This window comes from Gadus morhua, chromosome 15, assembly GCF_902167405.1.
Source record: "Gadus morhua chromosome 15, gadMor3.0, whole genome shotgun sequence".
NCBI classification, from domain to species: domain Eukaryota; kingdom Metazoa; phylum Chordata; class Actinopteri; order Gadiformes; family Gadidae; genus Gadus; species Gadus morhua.
The window spans coordinates 13,088,483-13,106,735 of NC_044062.1; the positions used below are offsets into that span (position 1 = coordinate 13,088,483).

General features: G+C 45.6%; 2 protein-coding genes across 2 annotated transcripts; one reads left to right on the plus strand and one right to left on the minus strand.

Moving 5' to 3' along the window:
* Nucleotides 1-47: 47 nt before the first annotated feature.
* cyp17a1 (cytochrome P450, family 17, subfamily A, polypeptide 1) lies at nucleotides 48-4,690 on the plus strand. Its single transcript, XM_030378867.1, has 8 exons — nucleotides 48-800; nucleotides 969-1,107; nucleotides 1,312-1,547; nucleotides 1,825-1,911; nucleotides 2,421-2,627; nucleotides 2,826-2,995; nucleotides 3,270-3,373; nucleotides 3,576-4,690. Exons 1-8 carry the CDS (start codon nucleotides 489-491, stop codon nucleotides 3,836-3,838), a joined length of 1,518 nt encoding a protein of 505 aa, XP_030234727.1. The 5' UTR covers nucleotides 48-488; the 3' UTR covers nucleotides 3,839-4,690.
* Nucleotides 4,391-10,984, minus strand: wbp1la (WW domain binding protein 1-like a). The gene is made up of 4 exons (XM_030378868.1): nucleotides 10,788-10,984; nucleotides 9,402-9,504; nucleotides 7,901-8,062; nucleotides 4,391-7,464 (listed from the first exon to the last, which is right to left on the minus strand). The coding sequence occupies exons 1-4, from the start codon at nucleotides 10,848-10,850 to the stop codon at nucleotides 6,881-6,883; spliced, it is 912 nt and encodes a 303-aa protein (XP_030234728.1). The 5' UTR covers nucleotides 10,851-10,984; the 3' UTR covers nucleotides 4,391-6,880.
* Between the last annotated feature and the right edge of the window lie 7,269 nt (nucleotides 10,985-18,253).

An 18,253-nucleotide genomic window follows, 5' to 3' on the forward strand; every position in this document is an offset into this window, starting at 1 on the left:
ACAAAACTCATTAGGTTTCTCAATGTACTTTTTTTTTTTTTAGATAGATAGATTAAATGCATTTTTATTTGTATTTACCTCTAATAATTATAATTTAGAGCAAGTATTAAGAATTGTACGTTTTTTGGTAATACATAGCATTAATTACGGTTACAAATGTATGTTTATCGATCGGTCCTCTGTAGGCCTAATTCAATAATAGTCCAGATTGACAATCATTGGCCTAAATAAACTGAAATTGAACAGGGTACCATTAGGGGGATTGTTATTGGCACTACTCCAAGCGATAACTAGTTTGAAGAAAAAAAAAAAACTTATTTGAATAGATTATGGTGTCAAGGTAATGGCATTGAAGGACTCGGATAAAATAAATCCCATCCCTGTCTAAAGTCATTCTGCAGCATTTCCTTCACCACGATTATTGGCCTAGATTAAATAAAAATAACAATTTGAACACTGAATCATATTTCTACATCAGTGTCGTCAACATGGCCTTGCTTATATTCCTTTTCGTGTTCTTGGTTGTTCTGATAGCTTTGTTGCTGCTTGTGAAGCTGACAGGATCGTCGAAGGGCCACGGGGGACCCCCACACCTGCCGGCGCTCCCGATCATCGGCAGTCTGCTCAGCCTGCGCAGTGACAGCCCGCCACACATCCTCTTCCAGAGTCTGCAGGAGAAATACGGACCGACGTATTCTCTAATGATGGGCGCGCATAAACTGATCCTGGTCAACCACCACGTGCACGCCAAGGAGGTTTTACTGAAGAAGGGGAAGATATTCGCCGGGAGACCCCGAAGTGTAGGCGTTCGCTAATTTTTTCGACGCACCAAAATCGAATAAAACCATTTATTTCACATTATATCTTCTTAGTTTTTTCAAATCTATTTTCGTCCTCTTCATGCAGGCATACTTGGTTCTTAAGCTTCCGTTGTTTGTTTATTTTTGTAACTTTTCATTTTCTTCCAGGTCACCACAGATGTACTGACCAGGGACGGGAAAGACATCGCGTTCGGGGACTACGGTCCCACCTGGAGGTTCCATCGGAAGATCGTGCACGGAGCCCTGTGCATGTTCGGGGAGGGCTCAGCCTCCATCGAGAAGATCGGTGAGTAAATCCAACGGTTGGTTCGGGTTGTCCCTACTGTTTCTCTTTAACCTCACTGTCTGCACGCCTTTCTATCTAACTCAAACTTTTAAAATGTAATTTTAAAAAAAATCCAAGTTAAAGTCCGTTTCATGAAATTAACGCAGCTTTTACGCACGCAAACTGTTTTCGCACGGATTCCTGATCATTCTCCACCATGACCAGTTTGCCAGGAGTCGCAGTCTCTGTGCACCGCCGTATCCGAGGCGGCCTTGCGCGATCTGCCGCTGGACCTAGCACCGGAGCTCACGCGGGCGGTCACCAACGTGATCTGCGCGCTCTGCTTCAACTCCTCGTACCGCCGGGGCGACCCGGAGTTCCAGTCCATGCTGGGCTACAGCCAGGGCATCGTGGACACCGTGGCCAAGGACAGCCTGGTGGATATCTTCCCCTGCTTGCAGGTAAGCCTCCAGCTGAGCCGGTTTCATCGTTGTTTACATGTAAACGTCGTAATGTGTATGACAGGTAGGGGAAGGGGTGGACCTCAGAGTGGCCTATAACTTCCTGTGCCACACCCCAATGGACATACTGACGGGGAAACCAGAATATTTACTATATACTTCTAACAGTATATCAGCATTTATTCTGTACTCTCGATCTGTATTGGGAGACTGGTTGGAGTACTCCAAGAGCACATCTACTCTTATCTTAGTAAAGAGTGACCTCTGACCCTTCCAGATCTTTCCCAACGCGGACCTGCGCCTTCTCAAGGACTGTGTAGCGGCCAGAGACAGTCTTCTGCAGAAGAAATATGATGAACACAAAGTAGGCCTAAACTTTTTTACTATCAAAGAAGGTTTAATGAAATTGTTTGCAAATAAACAGGATTTGCAAAGTATAATACTATCAGTACAGCCCCATTGCATATATTTGACTATAAGTGAGTCTGAGGAAGTTCTCTCTCTCTCTCTCTCTCTCTCTCTCTCTCTCTCTCTCTCTCTCTCTCTCTCTCTCTCTCTCTCTCTCTCTCTCTCTCTCTCTCTCTCTCTCTCTCTCTCTCTCTCTCTCTCTCTCTCTCTCTCTCTGTCATTAAGCAGACACTATTATTCAAAGAGACTAAGATAGATCTTCCTAAAATCATCAATTTCTTTCAAATGCAATTTCAAAACATAGGAAACAGTTTCTCCAGCTAATGAAAAGGAATTTCAAATACATTTAATTTAGGGGGGGGACGACAACATGGGGTGGGTCCAATGCAGATGTAAACCACTCCTTTTTTAACAAAAGACATGAGGGTTTCAGACGTATGTTTTCCACGACGCCTCTCCTGACAGGCCGACTACAGCGACCACGTGCAGAGGGACCTGCTGGACGCCCTGCTGCGGGCCAAGCGCAGCGCGGAGAACCACAACCTGACGGAGGCCGTAGGGCTGAGCGACGACCACGTGCTCATGACTGTCGGCGACATCTTTGGCGCCGGCGTGGAAACCACGACGACCGTGCTCAAGTGGGCCGTCGCCTACCTCATCCATTACCCACAGGTGAGGGGCACGCACGCGCACGCGCACACACACACACACACACACACACACACACACACACACACACACACACACACACACACACACACACACAAATCGTTTTGGTTAATTTTTAATGCCCCTACCCTGTGTGCGTGTGTGTGTGTGTGTGTGTGTGTGTGTGTGTGTGTGTGTGTGTGTGTGTGTGTGCATGCTCAGGTGCAGAAGCGTATACAGGAGGAGCTGGACAGCAGGGTGGGCCGTGACCGGACCCCCCAGATCAAAGACAGGGGGAGTCTGCCTTACCTGGAAGCCACCATCCGGGAGGTGCTGCGGATCCGCCCCGTCGCCCCCCTGCTCATCCCCCACGTGGCCCTCGCTGACACCAGGTATTGTAAAACATACCCGCCCCCACACACATACACACAGAGCTCCAGGCATTACAGCAGGGGTACTCAATGTCTGGCTCGGGAACCCACAGGTTCTCCTTGTCAAATTCTTGGTCGTATAATACGAACATTTGTGAATTTCTCATGGGGCAATTTAGGGCGTCAGAGCAGAAAGAAGTAGCAGTGAACATAAAATAATTCATGTTAATTTTGCCTGCTTAAGAAAACAAAATGATGCACTGATCTTTTAAATTCATGCTTTTGTTTTTCATAGTATCGGAAACTTTGCTGTAAGCAAAGGTGACCGGGTCATTATTAACCTGTGGTCACTGCACCATGACGAAAAGGAGTGGAAAAATCCAGAAATCTTTGACCCAGGTGAAGAATAAATTACATTGTTTGTGCTTAAATGTTTTGCATTAAACAGATTCAGATTTGTTTACCAGATGTGGTTCACATTCTGGTCCGTACCAGAAGACATTTTAAAGGCGTTTAAAACAGGATCTATGTGAGTACATCAGATTTGCGCCATTTGTTTACACGTGGCTCTGGATCCCTCTCTCCTCTCCTCTATTTCTAGGTCGTTTCCTGGACGCAGAGGGCTCGGGTGTGGCGCTCCCTTCTCCCAGCTACCTGCCGTTCGGTGCGGGCGTGCGGGTGTGTCTCGGGGAGAGCCTGGCCAAGATGGAGCTCTTCCTCTTCCTGTCGTGGACGCTGCAGCGTTTTACCTTCTCCGTGCCGGCGGGCCGGCCGCTGCCAAGCCTGGAGGGGAAGTTTGGGGTAGTTCTGCAGCCCGCCAAGTACGAAGTCCACGCCACACTACGAGCGGGATGGGAGTCCTGATAGCCGGCGAGGAGGCGACCACACACTGGGGTTACCTGGTGTCGGGTTTGATATCAGGATTGTTCTGGGCGACTCAGTCTTCTTTTTCTAATGTATCTGTAAAAGGGGGCTGGGAACCATTCGTAACCGTTGTAGGCTCAGTACCATGAAAAGAGGGTCCATTTCGATTACGTTTGAGTTTTTCACCAAAATCATTGCAAACATTTTGGCTAAACTATGGTTAAGCATTAAGATATGCATGGCGACTTGAGTCCGAGGATCTTCACAGACGTGTGGACGGAGGCGTATAAACCTGACTTTTTTGGAGTGTGCTGCGCTTCCTTTCAGTTCCGTCCGCTGTTTGATGAGAAGTATATCATTCTTACGTTTTGATACGAAAAAACGCCACACAATTTAGCCATGGCATATCGAGTGGCAAATAACAGTTGAAGGGTGCATCATTGTGCAGCATAGTCTCCGAATCACTAGTAAATTGTGGGACTTGTTCGGATTCAAAACTCTTGAATGCTAATATGTTGTAGATACATTTTCTAATAATCAGGCGTTACACAATTATCGGTCAATAACATCATTTAATCATTTATACAATCCCCAAAACAATAAACATAAGGAAAAAAAAAAGGAGAAATTTAGTAATTCATTACACAGATAACAAAATGAGCTTAAAGACAGAAAAACACCTGGCACCAGCAACTATAAGGCTTTTTGGTGCTAAAAGTAGAAAAGTGCTGATTTTGGAGAGTAAAAAGTTAACAAATCAGTTAAAGAGGAACATTGTAATCAGTGCAGTGTTGCGCTTTAAATGGCAGCCTTCCAACAATTGAACTTCATTTAAGAACTATAACTAACTTGAAAAACAGAAATGAGAAAGTACTCTCAGTTCAAATGTATGCATTTATAGGCATTAATAACATTATTGATGTTTGAACCAAGCATAATTTCAAGTCTGAAAAATAAACGTATTCAGAGCTTTACAATTGCTGGTTATTGTTAGTTACGTACGAGTACAATGAGTTGTAGATGACATGTACAATACATTTTCTTACAAAAATAGTGATGGCCTACATTGTTTTGAAAATCAGGCAGAATTTAGACATGAATGTATACTCTCATGTTACGCAGAAAATATGTTAAACTTGCTTCTTTCTATTCTTAGCAGGCCGATAATGTTCAATGTCCTTTTTAATATTTATTTTTAATGCATCAGACATTGAACCACATAATTATCCATGTATTACTTGTGTAACTATAATGACAAAAAAAATGTGTACAATATTAAGAAATCAAACATAAACATCGATGTTCATACATGTATTTTGTGATATTTATGCCCGACTCTGTCTCCTGAATGTTTAAAAAAGTACAGTGTGATAAAAAGGCCTGTTACAGTTCCGTATTGCGATCGTTTATATTTTTCTGATAAGAAGCTACATTTGCATATCCCAGACCTAAGGCAGTGACCATGATGACCAGCATTCAACCTGTAAGACCAACTTGGTTAACATGCAAACAATTTAGCAAGCAAACCTCAGAAAAGCTAGCCAACAGTTAACTTCAAACTGTTGACCCAGGACTTCAAACTGTTAAGGGAATTAATATATTGCTAAACTAATTTCTCTGACTACTTTACGGATTTTTTCAAACAAATTTACATCATATTTGTAATGCCATTACTTAAGGTTGACAACATACTCTCCCTGGTGGCCGACATCAGAATTACATTAAACGTTTCACTAGATTAGGTGCGAGTGAGCTAGATAAACACGTCCCAGACGCCACCATCACACCAAGCTCTATACAGAAGGCTACCACAGCGCAGTGAAGGCGTTAGTTTTACAGTTCATGAGAAATAACAAATGATTCACGTTAATGGGCTACACAGGCATACTGGCCAGTAGTGAACGTGGCAGGATGAACAAAAGGTGGAAAAGATTCACCAGTGGACAGATTCATAGTCAGTAGAAGCTATGAACAGACAGGAAAAATCATTTGCTTCCTAGATATTCACAAATACAAATTCGTATTGCCTGTGACTACTATACTATAGTAGTTGTTTAATTGCATAGACTTTAAACCCTCATTAAAAAAGTTAATTTATTCTACGATAGGAAGTTGCTCTACAACAGGGAGTAATTTATTCTACAGGAGGTAGTTGTTCTGCAACAGGAAGTGGGGAGGAGCCAGCCTGAGCTGTGCTTGCAGCGTTTGTGTTGGCTAACACAGATTGTCCTGTGCCTTAAGCCTTACCAACAAAACAACTACAAAATAAATCTAGAACATTACGACTATAAAAAAAACACCAACATTTTGGCACCACAACAGGTCATCATCATTGTTCAGCTGTGGATTGTATAAAGTTATTGTACAAAAGAACCCAAATAAAATGGTTCACAATCACAGATCCATAAACATCTTTCCATTTTGAAACCTCAGACCCACTGAAACAAAATTTGTTTTCTTGTATGAATTTAGGATTATGGCATAAAGATTTGCTACCACAGGGGGCATGGTGGGGTTCCACTGCCTGGCCATCTTTAGCTACTAAGGGTCGATGTTTGGCTTGGGCCACAACCCCTAACTGGAAGGAGTTTTGGATGTTCCCGCGTATTCCTGTAGGTTTCTTCTGTTCTATAGCACCACCTTCTAAGACACCAGGCAAGGCTAAGTGGAGACGCTAATAAGCAGGCCCAAAGGGTTCACATAGTGATAAAGAGTGTATGGGGTACAACATTCGAGACTGAGACCTCAATCCTTATCTAGGAGGGACACCCAGCCCCTTTCGGCAAAACTGGGACAGCCAATGCGATTTTTTAACCCGCTTGACGAAACTTCCCAAAATTCTCCATGGATTATTTAACCGCATCCCTGACCCCCGAGACGCATGTACACGTCATTAAGACCACCGTCAAACACACACTCCGTGTCAGTCCAAACATTTGAACGCAGCAAACAGCAAACATCCGAACTCAATGTGTGTGTCAGAAGAACAATCAACAGCCTCCTTCTGGTGTTGGATAGATTGTTCTGGAATCCCACAGCGGATTACCTGAGAGCCCTGGTGCATGTCCCTCTGTCCTGATCGATGTCCGGGTTCCGTGCGACGGCCCGAGCACTACAGCTATCACACGCCGGGATCTCCTCCTTTGTATCCTCCTCTTCCTCCCCCTTCTCCTCTTTCACCTCTCCTTCCTCTTCATCTTCCTCCTCCTCCTCCTCCTCCTCCTCCTCCTGCTCCTCACGACCCAGGAAGCCATGCTGGTCCCACAGGTCCTGGCCGTCGCACACCTCAATGCCCGAGTCCCCCGTGAAGCGGCGGTAGCGGGCCGGGGTCAGGTCTCGCTGGGGCCCGGGGCCCCCAGCGCCACTCCCGCCGTTCAGGGCCGGGCCCGCCTGGCTCTGGAGGGGGTCAGCCGTGGCGGTGCTGCCTAGTAGGGGGTCCGCTCCCCTGGAACACCTCGCGGCCTCCTCCTCATCCTCCTCGCTCCCGGGGCGACGGAGGGCCGTCAGAGGGTGGAGGGCTGTGTCGGGGGGGACCGGATACTCTGGTGGGCTGTAGGGGGGAGGGGGCATGGCCGGGGTGTCGGCCACCTCCTCGTAGGTGGGCAGCAGGTAGTCGGGGAGGAATCCTGTGGACAGGGGAACATTGTTCTGAGAGGGAGATCCACTTTCGGTGGTCAACCTCGTTGTACCACAGACTGAATGCTCAGCCGATCCATCCCTTTAACATATATATATATTTAACGTATATAGAATAATAAGTATTATTCAATAATATACCATATTGTAATCACACCATATATTGGAATAATCCTTCTCTTTGGTAGAGTTATCTTCTCTATATCAAATAAAATGCAGAAAAGTCACTCTACCATAAAACACAAGCAAGACAGAGACTGTAGGAAAGAAATACACAACTCTTAGAGAAAATTTGAATCTATTCATAGATAGACGGGAAGAGAAAGATAAGAGTATGCACGTTCTCCATTTCAACATAGCCTTTTTACTCTTGAATCTTGACAGCGCGAAACAGTGACAAAGACACACGACCCCACAGGGACTCACTGAGGTACAGGGGCAGCTGGGTGTTGTTGCGGGCCTCGCGGTAGGCGATGAGGTTGATCTCATTCTGCCGCCGCTGCTGCTGGAAGCGCTGCTTGGAGCGCCGGTGCTGGCACACACAACAGCAGGTGAGGAGTATGATGAGGGTCCACACCAACCAGAACCCTGAGCCCCACAGAGAGAGATCCCCCCCCCCCCAGAGCGTTAGGACACAACAGAGGAGATCTAAGACACAAGGCGGGACCCTCTTATTGATGAGGGTCCGCCACACCAAGCAGAACCCCGAGGGACCTACTGACCGTGGAGCAGGCAGACAACTGGGATAAAGAACGGAGAAGGAGTCTTTGCAGAAAAACGTTGTTTATATGCGGAATGCAATTTTGGTTTGGACTCTTTACTTTCCGTCGTTAAGACCACGGAGGAACGAAATGAGATCAGTAAAAGATTTTGACAAATCGTACACAAAGTTTGCACTGCCGTCATCTGCTAGGAGGACACATGAGAGAGTTAGGATTCACAAGGTAAGATTCTTACATGATGGGGGTTTAATAAGTAATAATAATAAAAAAATGTTTTGCAACGTCACCAGATTCACAATGTTATTGAAAAAAACACAGCGTGTATAATATACCACAACATGTTTGATATCGCTGTGAAATCAGGCCTTTTTGGCTGCAGCAGTCACAAATAGACTCCCAAATACTGAGTTTGGTACAGAATCCCCCAATGCTTATAATGTATGAATTAAATCATCCCGCAATTTACATTGATTTTTGCACTTGAAACATATGATCTGAACTGGGATAAGTGAGTTTGCACAGTATAGGCAGAAGCACAGATAAGAGAGAGAGCGAGAGCGAGAGAGAGATCACTAGAGACTGAGAGTGTTGTTTGGTATAGGATGGGAACGCTGGCTTATTTAAAGGGAATGCGGCCCGGCGGGAACATGATATGCATCCGCCGCTAGTCGCTCCCAGTAGCTAGACGGGTAAACAAGTCCAGACAGACGGACACACATGCTGGCAGACAGACAGAAGCAGATCTGACAGGCACAAAAACAAGCAATCAGTCAGACAAGACAGGCAGAGAGACAGGCAACTCTCTTGGCCTTTTCAGGAGGGGTAGGCTCATGATCAGGGCCACAACACACATTCCCTGTCTCATGTCGCATACGTCCGATTATCTATGCTGGGAAATGGGCCGTTGTGGTATGAATAGAAAGCTGTCAGGGAGAGCTCAGGGAGAGGGGTGTCGATGTGTCTGTGAACATCTAGCGAGCGAGCATGACGTCAGGATGTGTTATTTAAGTGTCCAGCCGGCAGGGAGCCAAGAGAGGCCGAAAAAACAAGAGCAGAGCAGACATGAAACACACATGAGCCTGACCGTGTCGAGCGAGTTGAACCACTCTGATTTGCAATGGACTATGGCGGCAACATACAAATATGCTTCTGTCTATGCATTATTGGTAAGCATGCATTGTAAGCGACAGCGAACGACTACTCACACCACAGTTCGTAGTAGTAGCTGCAGCACTGCGTCTCTCCGCAGCAGTGGCCCGCATCACATATGTAGCTTCTGTTGTTGGCTCCCTGGCACACCAGGGCGTTCTGAAGGGACACAAAACATCACGATTGGTTTAAGAAAACACTTGGGGAATCTTCCGTGCGGCCAAAGAAGTACCAACAGATCTGAGCCTGAGTAATCTTGTACCAAGTACCTCTTTCTTCTCTGTGTGTTGGATGTTTGAAATACCTCTACAGATACTCATTTACAGAAGAATTCAAAAATAGATTACGCTTTGCTATGACTATGCCGAGGTTGACAACTTAGAAGCAAACAGCAACTCATAAAAACGAGTCTGACTATAACTAACTCATTGTGGATGGATCACAACATCACGATTGACATCCACCATATAGTTAGTAGTGTTAGTAGTAGTAGTAGTAGTAGTATCCCAGGAGTAGCAGAAGTAGTATTAGACCGTTTTGTTACCTGTTTGGTACCCCATATGAAAGACATGACAGCACCATTAATTACAGAGGAAGACTAAGAGGTCTTCGCTCTTCTTGCTGAAGAGGGGCGACTGAATAAGCCCAGTGCTATCTTGAAACCGCAATTCGGAATCGGACGCCCGACGGGTTGCCAGAAACCTTCCCCATCCAAGAGTAAACAAACCTTCCCCATCCCTTTCCATTAAACCCAGTAATCGCATAGACCCCGAGCAGACGAACTCTCCTCCTGATCGCCATCTACACTACAGGCTTCTGACATTTCTCCTCAAATGTCAAACGCCCAATCCAAGTTTAGCAGGTTGAACTTGCTCAAAAACGACACCAGCGGGGATACATAAGATAATATGTCCCGTTTTAGTTATTGAGGGTTAACTAAGGAGACAGCAGACAAAAAACTAAAATGTACCGTAAACATGTCTATCAATAGGAGTAGTAAAAAAGCTAGAAGAAAGATAATACATGCAATGACCAGTTGAGGTATCAACTGCTTATCATAATTAATGCGTGTAAATCAGTGGCTATCTACTACAATCATCTGGACCTGGTACACTCACGCCATTACAAAATACGCACTTATACTGTTTTGTACCTACATATTTATACTGGACGTAAACTGTGTTTTTTGCTGCTGTGAAACTATTGCAAAGAATTTAAAAAGTAACGTTACACGTACTTTTAGTTACACGATGTAGAGTATACATTAGTCATTTACACGTTAAAGAAGGATTATATATGAAAGCGTAGGAACCATCTAGTACAATGTGGGAACTCCCTTCTCGGTGAACTACGGTGGATATAAATGAAAGAGAAAGGTAATTTTAGAGAGAGCCTGAGAGAGCTAACCAGCGGGGCTAATAACGTTATACAACCTAGTTTACCTCTGGGACCGTCGGCAACGTGGTCGGATCTGTTCCTTCCACGTCTAGTTTCATCATACCCATCGTTTTAGAGTTGAGTAATTAATCCCGTTGGAAACTGAAAACATTTGACATTCTTCCCTTCGTATGTTGTATGCTCCGCAAAACAAAACAAGCTACTCAGACAGGGAGCACAGTAGACCCGCCTCTTCCTAGCACCCCGATTGGTCAGGGTTATGGGTCATTCAATTCCTGGAATAGTAATTGGCTAGTTAGGTTGTCATTTAAACGACTGCACCTCGTTTCCAGGGGAATCAAACCAGGTAACCTTATGAACTCTGTGTGCAGGTGTGAAAACAAATTCTTGTTCCAACACTTGTTATTAATAAAGAAACAGGTTAAAGTTAAAGTTATATTTCTAAAGCGTATGATCCAAATAAACAATTCTCACAATCGTCAATAATGTTTGTAGATCCAACCTACTTCATCTATGAGACTATTTAATAAAGAAATTATAGAATTGGACACTGAACTTACAGTCAAGGTTAAATCTGGTAACTCTGTTATCTCTGTTAAGTAATATTTATCACGTGTAGTGCAATTAACATTCGTGGAAAATGTTTCAACCAATGTTTTCCCTACAGTATCCTTGTCAGGCTAGTCAGGCTTATTATGTCCTTGACCATGTCATATAATGAGATTCTATGCACCCTAAAACAAAAGTTCCCAAAGGTAATTTGAATTGTATTATTAATGTAATGTCGTAAACTGTTGGTTGACCTCCAACAATAAACTGGAGCTATATAATTACGGGATGAATAGTTATGACCTATATTTTTATACTGATAATCTAAAATATATATTAGACTTATATCAGTACCATACACATAAATGTATAATTCTTAATCATTGTGTTGTTGAACTCATCGGGCAACGCAATATGCTCTCAATCATGTTGAATCCCTGTATTTGAGCAGAAGACTTGTAACAGACAAAGTAAAAGGCAGTAGGGAAACAACGTATAATTAAGATCCATATGCAGACACTTAAAGCGACCGGGATGAAAAGCTGAAAGGCCTCTTTTTTATAAACCAAGGCCAAAGCAGGGACACAAACTAGTCATGAAAAAAATAGGCAAATCGTTAACAAACTTCCAACATTTTTTTGAAATAGAGAACCCTAAGCTTGAATGGGCTACAAAGGACAAGATAACACAGCAAACCATAATGTGAACGGACAATTGGTTTATTAATAAAATCAATACCAGTAGGGGATAGGTAATGTGTCACTCTGATAGACACTTAAGGAAACAAATCAACATTATGTAAACCAAGGGGAAGGAGAGAGGGAATGGATTTTTCAGATTTACTTTAATTTTGGTGCAGAGTTGAAAGCAGAGCTGATGAGGCAAATCTGATAAAGCTAAATGTGTTTTCAAAGCCTTTGGTGACATAAAACACCACAAGGATTGAGATGAAAAAGGCCACACAAAGATCACAAGCTAGAGTTGAATTGCTTGGCTTGGGTAAAGATGAGTACAGAGTGGACATGTATAGCATTCATGTGTGTTGGATACAATAATCATTCATTCAAAGCAAAATATTAATAAATACATGCAAGTAGTTACAGGCCTCTCAGAGAGAAGGTATTTCTCCTCTTTCTCTCCCCTCTCTCTCCCTCTCTCTCTCTCTCATTCCTCCCTTTCCCCTATCAGAACCGTCTCTCTCTCCTACCCCTCTCTCCCTCCTCCCTCTTGTTCTCTTCTCCCACTCTCCTTCTTCCTCTCTCCCCTCCCTCTTATTAGCTCCCTCTCTCCTTCAATATCTTTCCTACTCCCCTTTTCTCTATCTCTCCTTTACCTCTCCCCCCTTTGCTACCCTCCCGTTCTCTCTCCCCCTTCTCACGCGCCTCCCTTCCCTAATGCTCCCTCTCTCTCTTATCCCTAGCCTCTCTATCCTTCTACCTTGCTTACTTGTTCCTCCTTCTCCATCTCCCTTCCCTTCACCCCCCTCTCCTGTCTGTCTGTCTGTCTGTCTGTCTGTCTGTCTGTCTGTCTGTCTGTCTGTCTGTCTTTCCGTCTATCTGTCTGTCTGTCTGTCTGTCTGTCTGTCTGTCTGTCTGTCTGTCTGTCTGTCTGTCTGTCTGTTTTTCCGTCTGTCTGTCTGTCTGTCTGTCTGTCTGTCTGTCTGTCTGTCTGTCTGTCTGTCTGTCTGTCTCTCTGTCTGTCTGTCTGTCTGTCTCTGTCTCTGTCTCTGTCTCTCTCTCTCTCTCTGTATGACTGTCTGTCTGTCTGTCTGTCTATCTGTCTGTCTCTCTCTCTCTCTCTCTCTCTCTCTCTCTCTCTCTCTCTCTCTCTCTCTCTCTCTCGCTCTCTCTCTCTTTGCAAGATTCCTCTCCTCAGGGGCAGTTCTTTGAACCTTTCAGCCCAGTTCAGGAGGAACAAAAGCAAACAAATCACATTGTCCTTTCAGGAATTTCTTCTTGTCTTCCATCGCCTTTCATGGCCCCTCCTCCTCCTCTCTCTCTCTCTCTCTCTCTCTCCTTCTCTGGGACCATGCTTTGCCCTGGCAGCCGCCACCACATTCAGGGTCTCCAGAAGTCAATAGCCTCCTCACATCCCGGCTTGACAAGTCAGGAGGATACACGCTAATCCCTTTAATCTGGCCTTTCTCCTGCGCGCAGCCACAGGGAGAAAGGCAGCCCAGAGAGTAATCCTGTCGGGGAGACAATAGGATTAAGGGCCCGACCCCGGCCACCGACAATCAGGTACCCAGTGACTGATCTCTGGGTCCAAAGCAGCAGCCCGGGCCACTTGCTTCAATGTGACTTATTTTGTAATGGTGGTGGGGCGGAGGGTGGAGGGTGGAGGGAAGGGTGGTGGCTGGGGGGAGTCTTTCTTTTAAGAGGGGCCGCTGGAGGTCCTCTTACCTCTCTGACAGCCCCCCCCCCCCCCCCCCCCACGAGTGGAGACCCCCGGGAATGACTGACAGGTAGGAGAGGAGGGAGGGGGTGCTTGTGCTGTTGTAGGGGAGGTGGTGGTCAGATATAGACTTGTGGTAAGGACTGGTGGTATGCGTGTTTGTGGTGTTGAGGGCAAGCGTGCACGGATGCGTGCATGCGGACACAAGCGCTACAAGTTGGCTGTGGACTGTTTCATCATATCGCTCATTCATCAGGGCGTGGACAGTGTGTGTAGTCCTTTTTCTAAGATGTGTCTTGTATCTCGAATTTAATGGACAGAAGTGTTTTCATACCCGATCAGGGGTTTATAACAGATCCTAGCTGGACTAACTCCATCAACGGTTTGCGATTCTCCCCTAACCTGTTTACGCTCCTATTTCTTGCTTCTTTTGAGAAATGTGTTTGTGCACCATTTGGAAGAGTCCCCATTATTAACTGTAAGCTTTGTTTGTTCCCAGGCTCACCTGTATGTCACTTTGAATTAAAGAGTGTGCTAAACAATTTAAATACGAGTAGCCTATGACTGCGTTAAGATTAAAAAAGTATAGATCTTATTATAATTGTTGTATGGATCCATTTTACATTGCACTGACTCATTGCCATCCATGCAAGCTTACATATATTTATATATAAATATATATAAATACAAATAAACATATAGATACACCTGTGATATTAAGAATGTATTGTCAAATGTATTTAAAAGACTAATATGCAGATTTAATGAAATATATTTTAACCAGGTTGCAGCTGTATCTTTCCTCTTGTTATGAAATAAGACAATAATAACTTATGATGTTTTAAGCTTCCATAATATCTATAAGATACATGACGATACATTATTTTATAATGTGCGTCAGCCGTCTGCGTCGCCGTTTCCACTTGACACAATGTCAATGGATCACATTGCCCACTAGATGGCAACATTGGATCAACTATCGCTTCGTTCGGTGGAACTGAGGCCTAGTAGTAAAGCCTGCCACATAATCCATCACCTGCTGCCGCCTTGCAGACCACGAGGTTACCTAGCAGGAGTCCTAGCAAGAAGCAGTTTCGTCTTGTTGACGCACTACGAGGAAATCAAACCTCAAGTTGCACTGGGAAGACACCCGATCCCTCCGTCCCCCCGGTGTCTACAAGCCCATGCCTCAGTTATTCTCAGGGAAACAAGCCTCATGTCCGTGGAAGAAAGCAAAATCCTTCTGGTCCATTCAAGTCCAATGAACTTGGCCAAAGAAAACAGTGGTGGATTCTTCACATCTTCTCGTGTTACAGCACCGGTCCCGCTAAGTGCTCGGGGATAAATTACAGGTTAGCCATTGTGTTGCAGGGAATGAGTCACAGGACGGTGGATTTCCGTCCGTGGCAGGTGTCTGTCGGGCCAGTGGCGTGGCCATAAATGTGAGCAAGAGCAGCACTTGTCCATGAATAGGGCGTAAAAAAACGCCACGGAAATCGCCATGTGAGATAGGCCTATGGGTTAAGCGAGTGGGTCCTTCAAGAAGGGCCCCGAAACCACCCTAAAATCCTCAGCGCTCTTTAGTTGAACTCAGCAGAAACACAATGACAAGACGACGGAACAACAGAATGGACAGGTATGCCCTTAATCACATCTGCTAAAGCCTCCCTCCGACGGGGGTCCGCGGGGAACGGTGTTATTGGTTCTGCGTGGCTTAGTCTCTCTGGGGGTCCTTGACATTGGGAACCCAGAGAGCCCTTCCGTGGGTTAAACGTATCAGAGGTTACTATAGAAACCACAGTGAGAAAAACACATTTGAACACAGAAGTAATCTTTTGACTGATTGAGCGTTGACTAAAAGTAGGCCTACTTTGTTTGACATAATGTTATATTATTGAGCAATGCAAGAAAGGATTTGGTGCCAGGTTAAATCTGTCCCCTTGAATATACAAAAGACCCGAATTCCACACAATATCTATAGACTTTGGATAACTCTTGTAGTTAACGTAGCTTTGATGTGAATATTTCATAACAGATGGATTACGTGACACGGAGATGAACCGATTATGCTAAAATCTGAGTTGAAAATGATGCAGATCTGGGCATAAATAATTTGTGACATCACAAATAGATCTTACCAATCACGATCACTTTGCTAAGATACACAACTTACAGGAGTATTATGTGTTAACAGGGAACATTTAGCACACATAAAAAATGCATACAAAAAAACACCTAAGTAAACGAATCCTGATTCAATAAAAGGATCAGGATGAACAACATGCAGGTGGAAGAGCCCTGAGGCCTGCTTGGGAAGGAGCATGTTGAAGGCGAGTTTAGAAACGCACTGACAAATTGTGTCTTTCTGTTGTCAGGGATTTGAGGCGATCAGGGACCCCAGGGTTTATTGGACAATGTCCGACTAAACACGTGCAGCTTTGTACTCAGTGACGTTATCCTCGTCTCAAGCGGATAATGTCACCTACGATAATGCTCCTGTCTCCTCCTAAGTCCTCTTCACCTGGACCAGCTGGGAGGGGAGGGGCAGGTGCCCCCCACCACAACCCCTATCCACCAAGACCCCCCCTCCTCCACCCCCAGCCCCCCTTCCACCACGACCCCCCCCCCCTCCACCAAGACCTCCCCGTCCACAGAGACCCCTATCCACCAAGACCCCATCGTCCACCACGACCGCCCCCCCCCGTCCACAGAGACCCCCCCTCCACCACGAGCCCCCGTCCACACACACCTTCCACCAGCAAGACCCCCCCTCCACCAAGACCCCTCCCTCCACCCCCGACTACCCCTCCACCACGACCCCCGCCCCCCCCCACAGAGAGACCCCCCCCCCTCCTCCACGACCCCCCGTCCACACACACACCTTCCACCACCTCGTGCACAGACACGAAGCCATGTCACTCAAAGTCACGGACGCCGGAGGAATGGCGTGTGTGTGTGTGTGGGGGACGGCACACATGTGTTATTCATGTGCGTGTCAATGTGTACCTGTGGTGGAGGAAAGACACCTCCAACTTCGGGCCTAGAATTTTAATTGAAAATACTTTTAAGAAATTGTTACTGTTTCAGGTACATTCAGTCTGAAAACAATTATACAAGAGGTCTAACTTGTTTTCAAGTTTGCTCCGACGGCGCTGTGGTCACACCACAGTTCATTCGTTCTTAAATACCAGTGAAATTTCCAACAAAACAACAACCCACCAAAATGGGCGGTATGTTGTTGTGAACCCCTCGTCCCCTCCCTTGATTAATTCACCCTTGGTGGGGTCCCCGGGGGCCACATCTCCTGCATGGGTGTGCAATGTGTGTACGCACCCTGAACACACCTCTAACGTGGCCCCGAGATATTAGCTAATGGAACAAAGTCGCCCAGCATATGATCTAATATATGCCATTAATGGCCAGAAAGGAAGGGTCACCATGATAGACACTGGAATGACAAGGCACTGCCACACACACACACACACACACACACACACACACACACACACACACACACACACACACACACACACACACACACACACACACACACACACACACACACACACACACACACACACACACACACACACACACAGTAAGAAAAAGCTTGGATTGCCAACAGAAATCCAACACTCCGGATAACCTACAGGATGAGCAGAGTGAAGGGTGAGAGTGCCGTTACCGTAGTGATTGTGTCTGCGACTTTTCAGTGATTCAGCAGATGCTTCTAACCACCTATATATGAAGAATCTTACATTACAGAAATGATTGGTTCTCTTTCCACACACAGACCGCTAAAAGGTCATCCGCAGATGTCACCACCTTCCAGCCGAGCTACAGTGAGTGAACAGTCCTTATATTTACCCATTCAGCAGACGCTTTGATCCCAAACCACTTAGTGGCTTCAGATACATGTCACAGAGGACCAGGTAGAGGTCAGGGGTCGGGCTCATGGTTGTACTACACAGGCAGACTGTGGACATTGGGGATCAAACCCAGCACCTTTCAGGGTGCTAGACCAGCCTAGCTGAAAGAACCCACCCCCACCCTCTCCATCAATCAAAGCAGATCCCTGCATGTGATAGGTGGATTTAGTGGGTCAAACCAAGGAGCCCTTCTCTTTCTGGGGGGGCGGGTGATCCCAGGTGCAGGGGGGTCATCGTGTGTGTGTGTGTGTGTTTGTTAACACAGTGTGTTGCCACGGCGACGGGATGAGGTTGTCGAGGGGCTAATGTGACTTGATCCCTTCAAAGGCTACGCGTCGTCGACCTGTGTGTTCCTGGATGCTAAGGTGTTAACCACACACATTAGAGAGAGAGAGTGAGAGTTGAATGGAGAGAGAAAGAGAGAGAAAGAGAGAGATAGATGGCGAGCCAGTGTTTACGTGTGATTCTGCGTTGTCCTGCCGAGGTGCCTTCAGGCTCAGGGATTACTGTGTTTCAACCTGTATGTCTAAACCAGGGGCCAGGGACTGTCAGCCTCAACATCCCCAGCTGCTAACGGGCCCTTCCAAAAGTATTTTCATGAATGACTCCATGATGACATCACAGCTCAAGGGCCCCAA

Bases quoted from the DNA above. Each gene is read 5' to 3' on its own strand.
- cyp17a1 (XM_030378867.1), top strand. From the start codon at position 489: ATGGCCTTGCTTATATTCCTTTTCGTGTTCTTGGTTGTTCTGATAGCT. The intron at 2,628-2,825 runs GTGAGGGGCACG...GTGCATGCTCAG, and splicing joins ACCTCATCCATTACCCACAG to GTGCAGAAGCGTATACAGGA. The intron at 3,374-3,575 runs GTGAAGAATAAA...CTCTATTTCTAG, and splicing joins TCCAGAAATCTTTGACCCAG to GTCGTTTCCTGGACGCAGAG.
- wbp1la (XM_030378868.1), bottom strand. From the start codon at position 10,850: ATGGGTATGATGAAACTAGACGTGGAAGGAACAGATCCGACCACGTTG. The intron at 9,505-10,787 runs GTAAACTAGGTT...GTGTCCCTTCAG, and splicing joins CGTTGCCGACGGTCCCAGAG to AACGCCCTGGTGTGCCAGGG. The intron at 8,063-9,401 runs GTGAGTAGTCGT...TGTGGGGCTCAG, and splicing joins CTACTACTACGAACTGTGGT to GGTTCTGGTTGGTGTGGACC.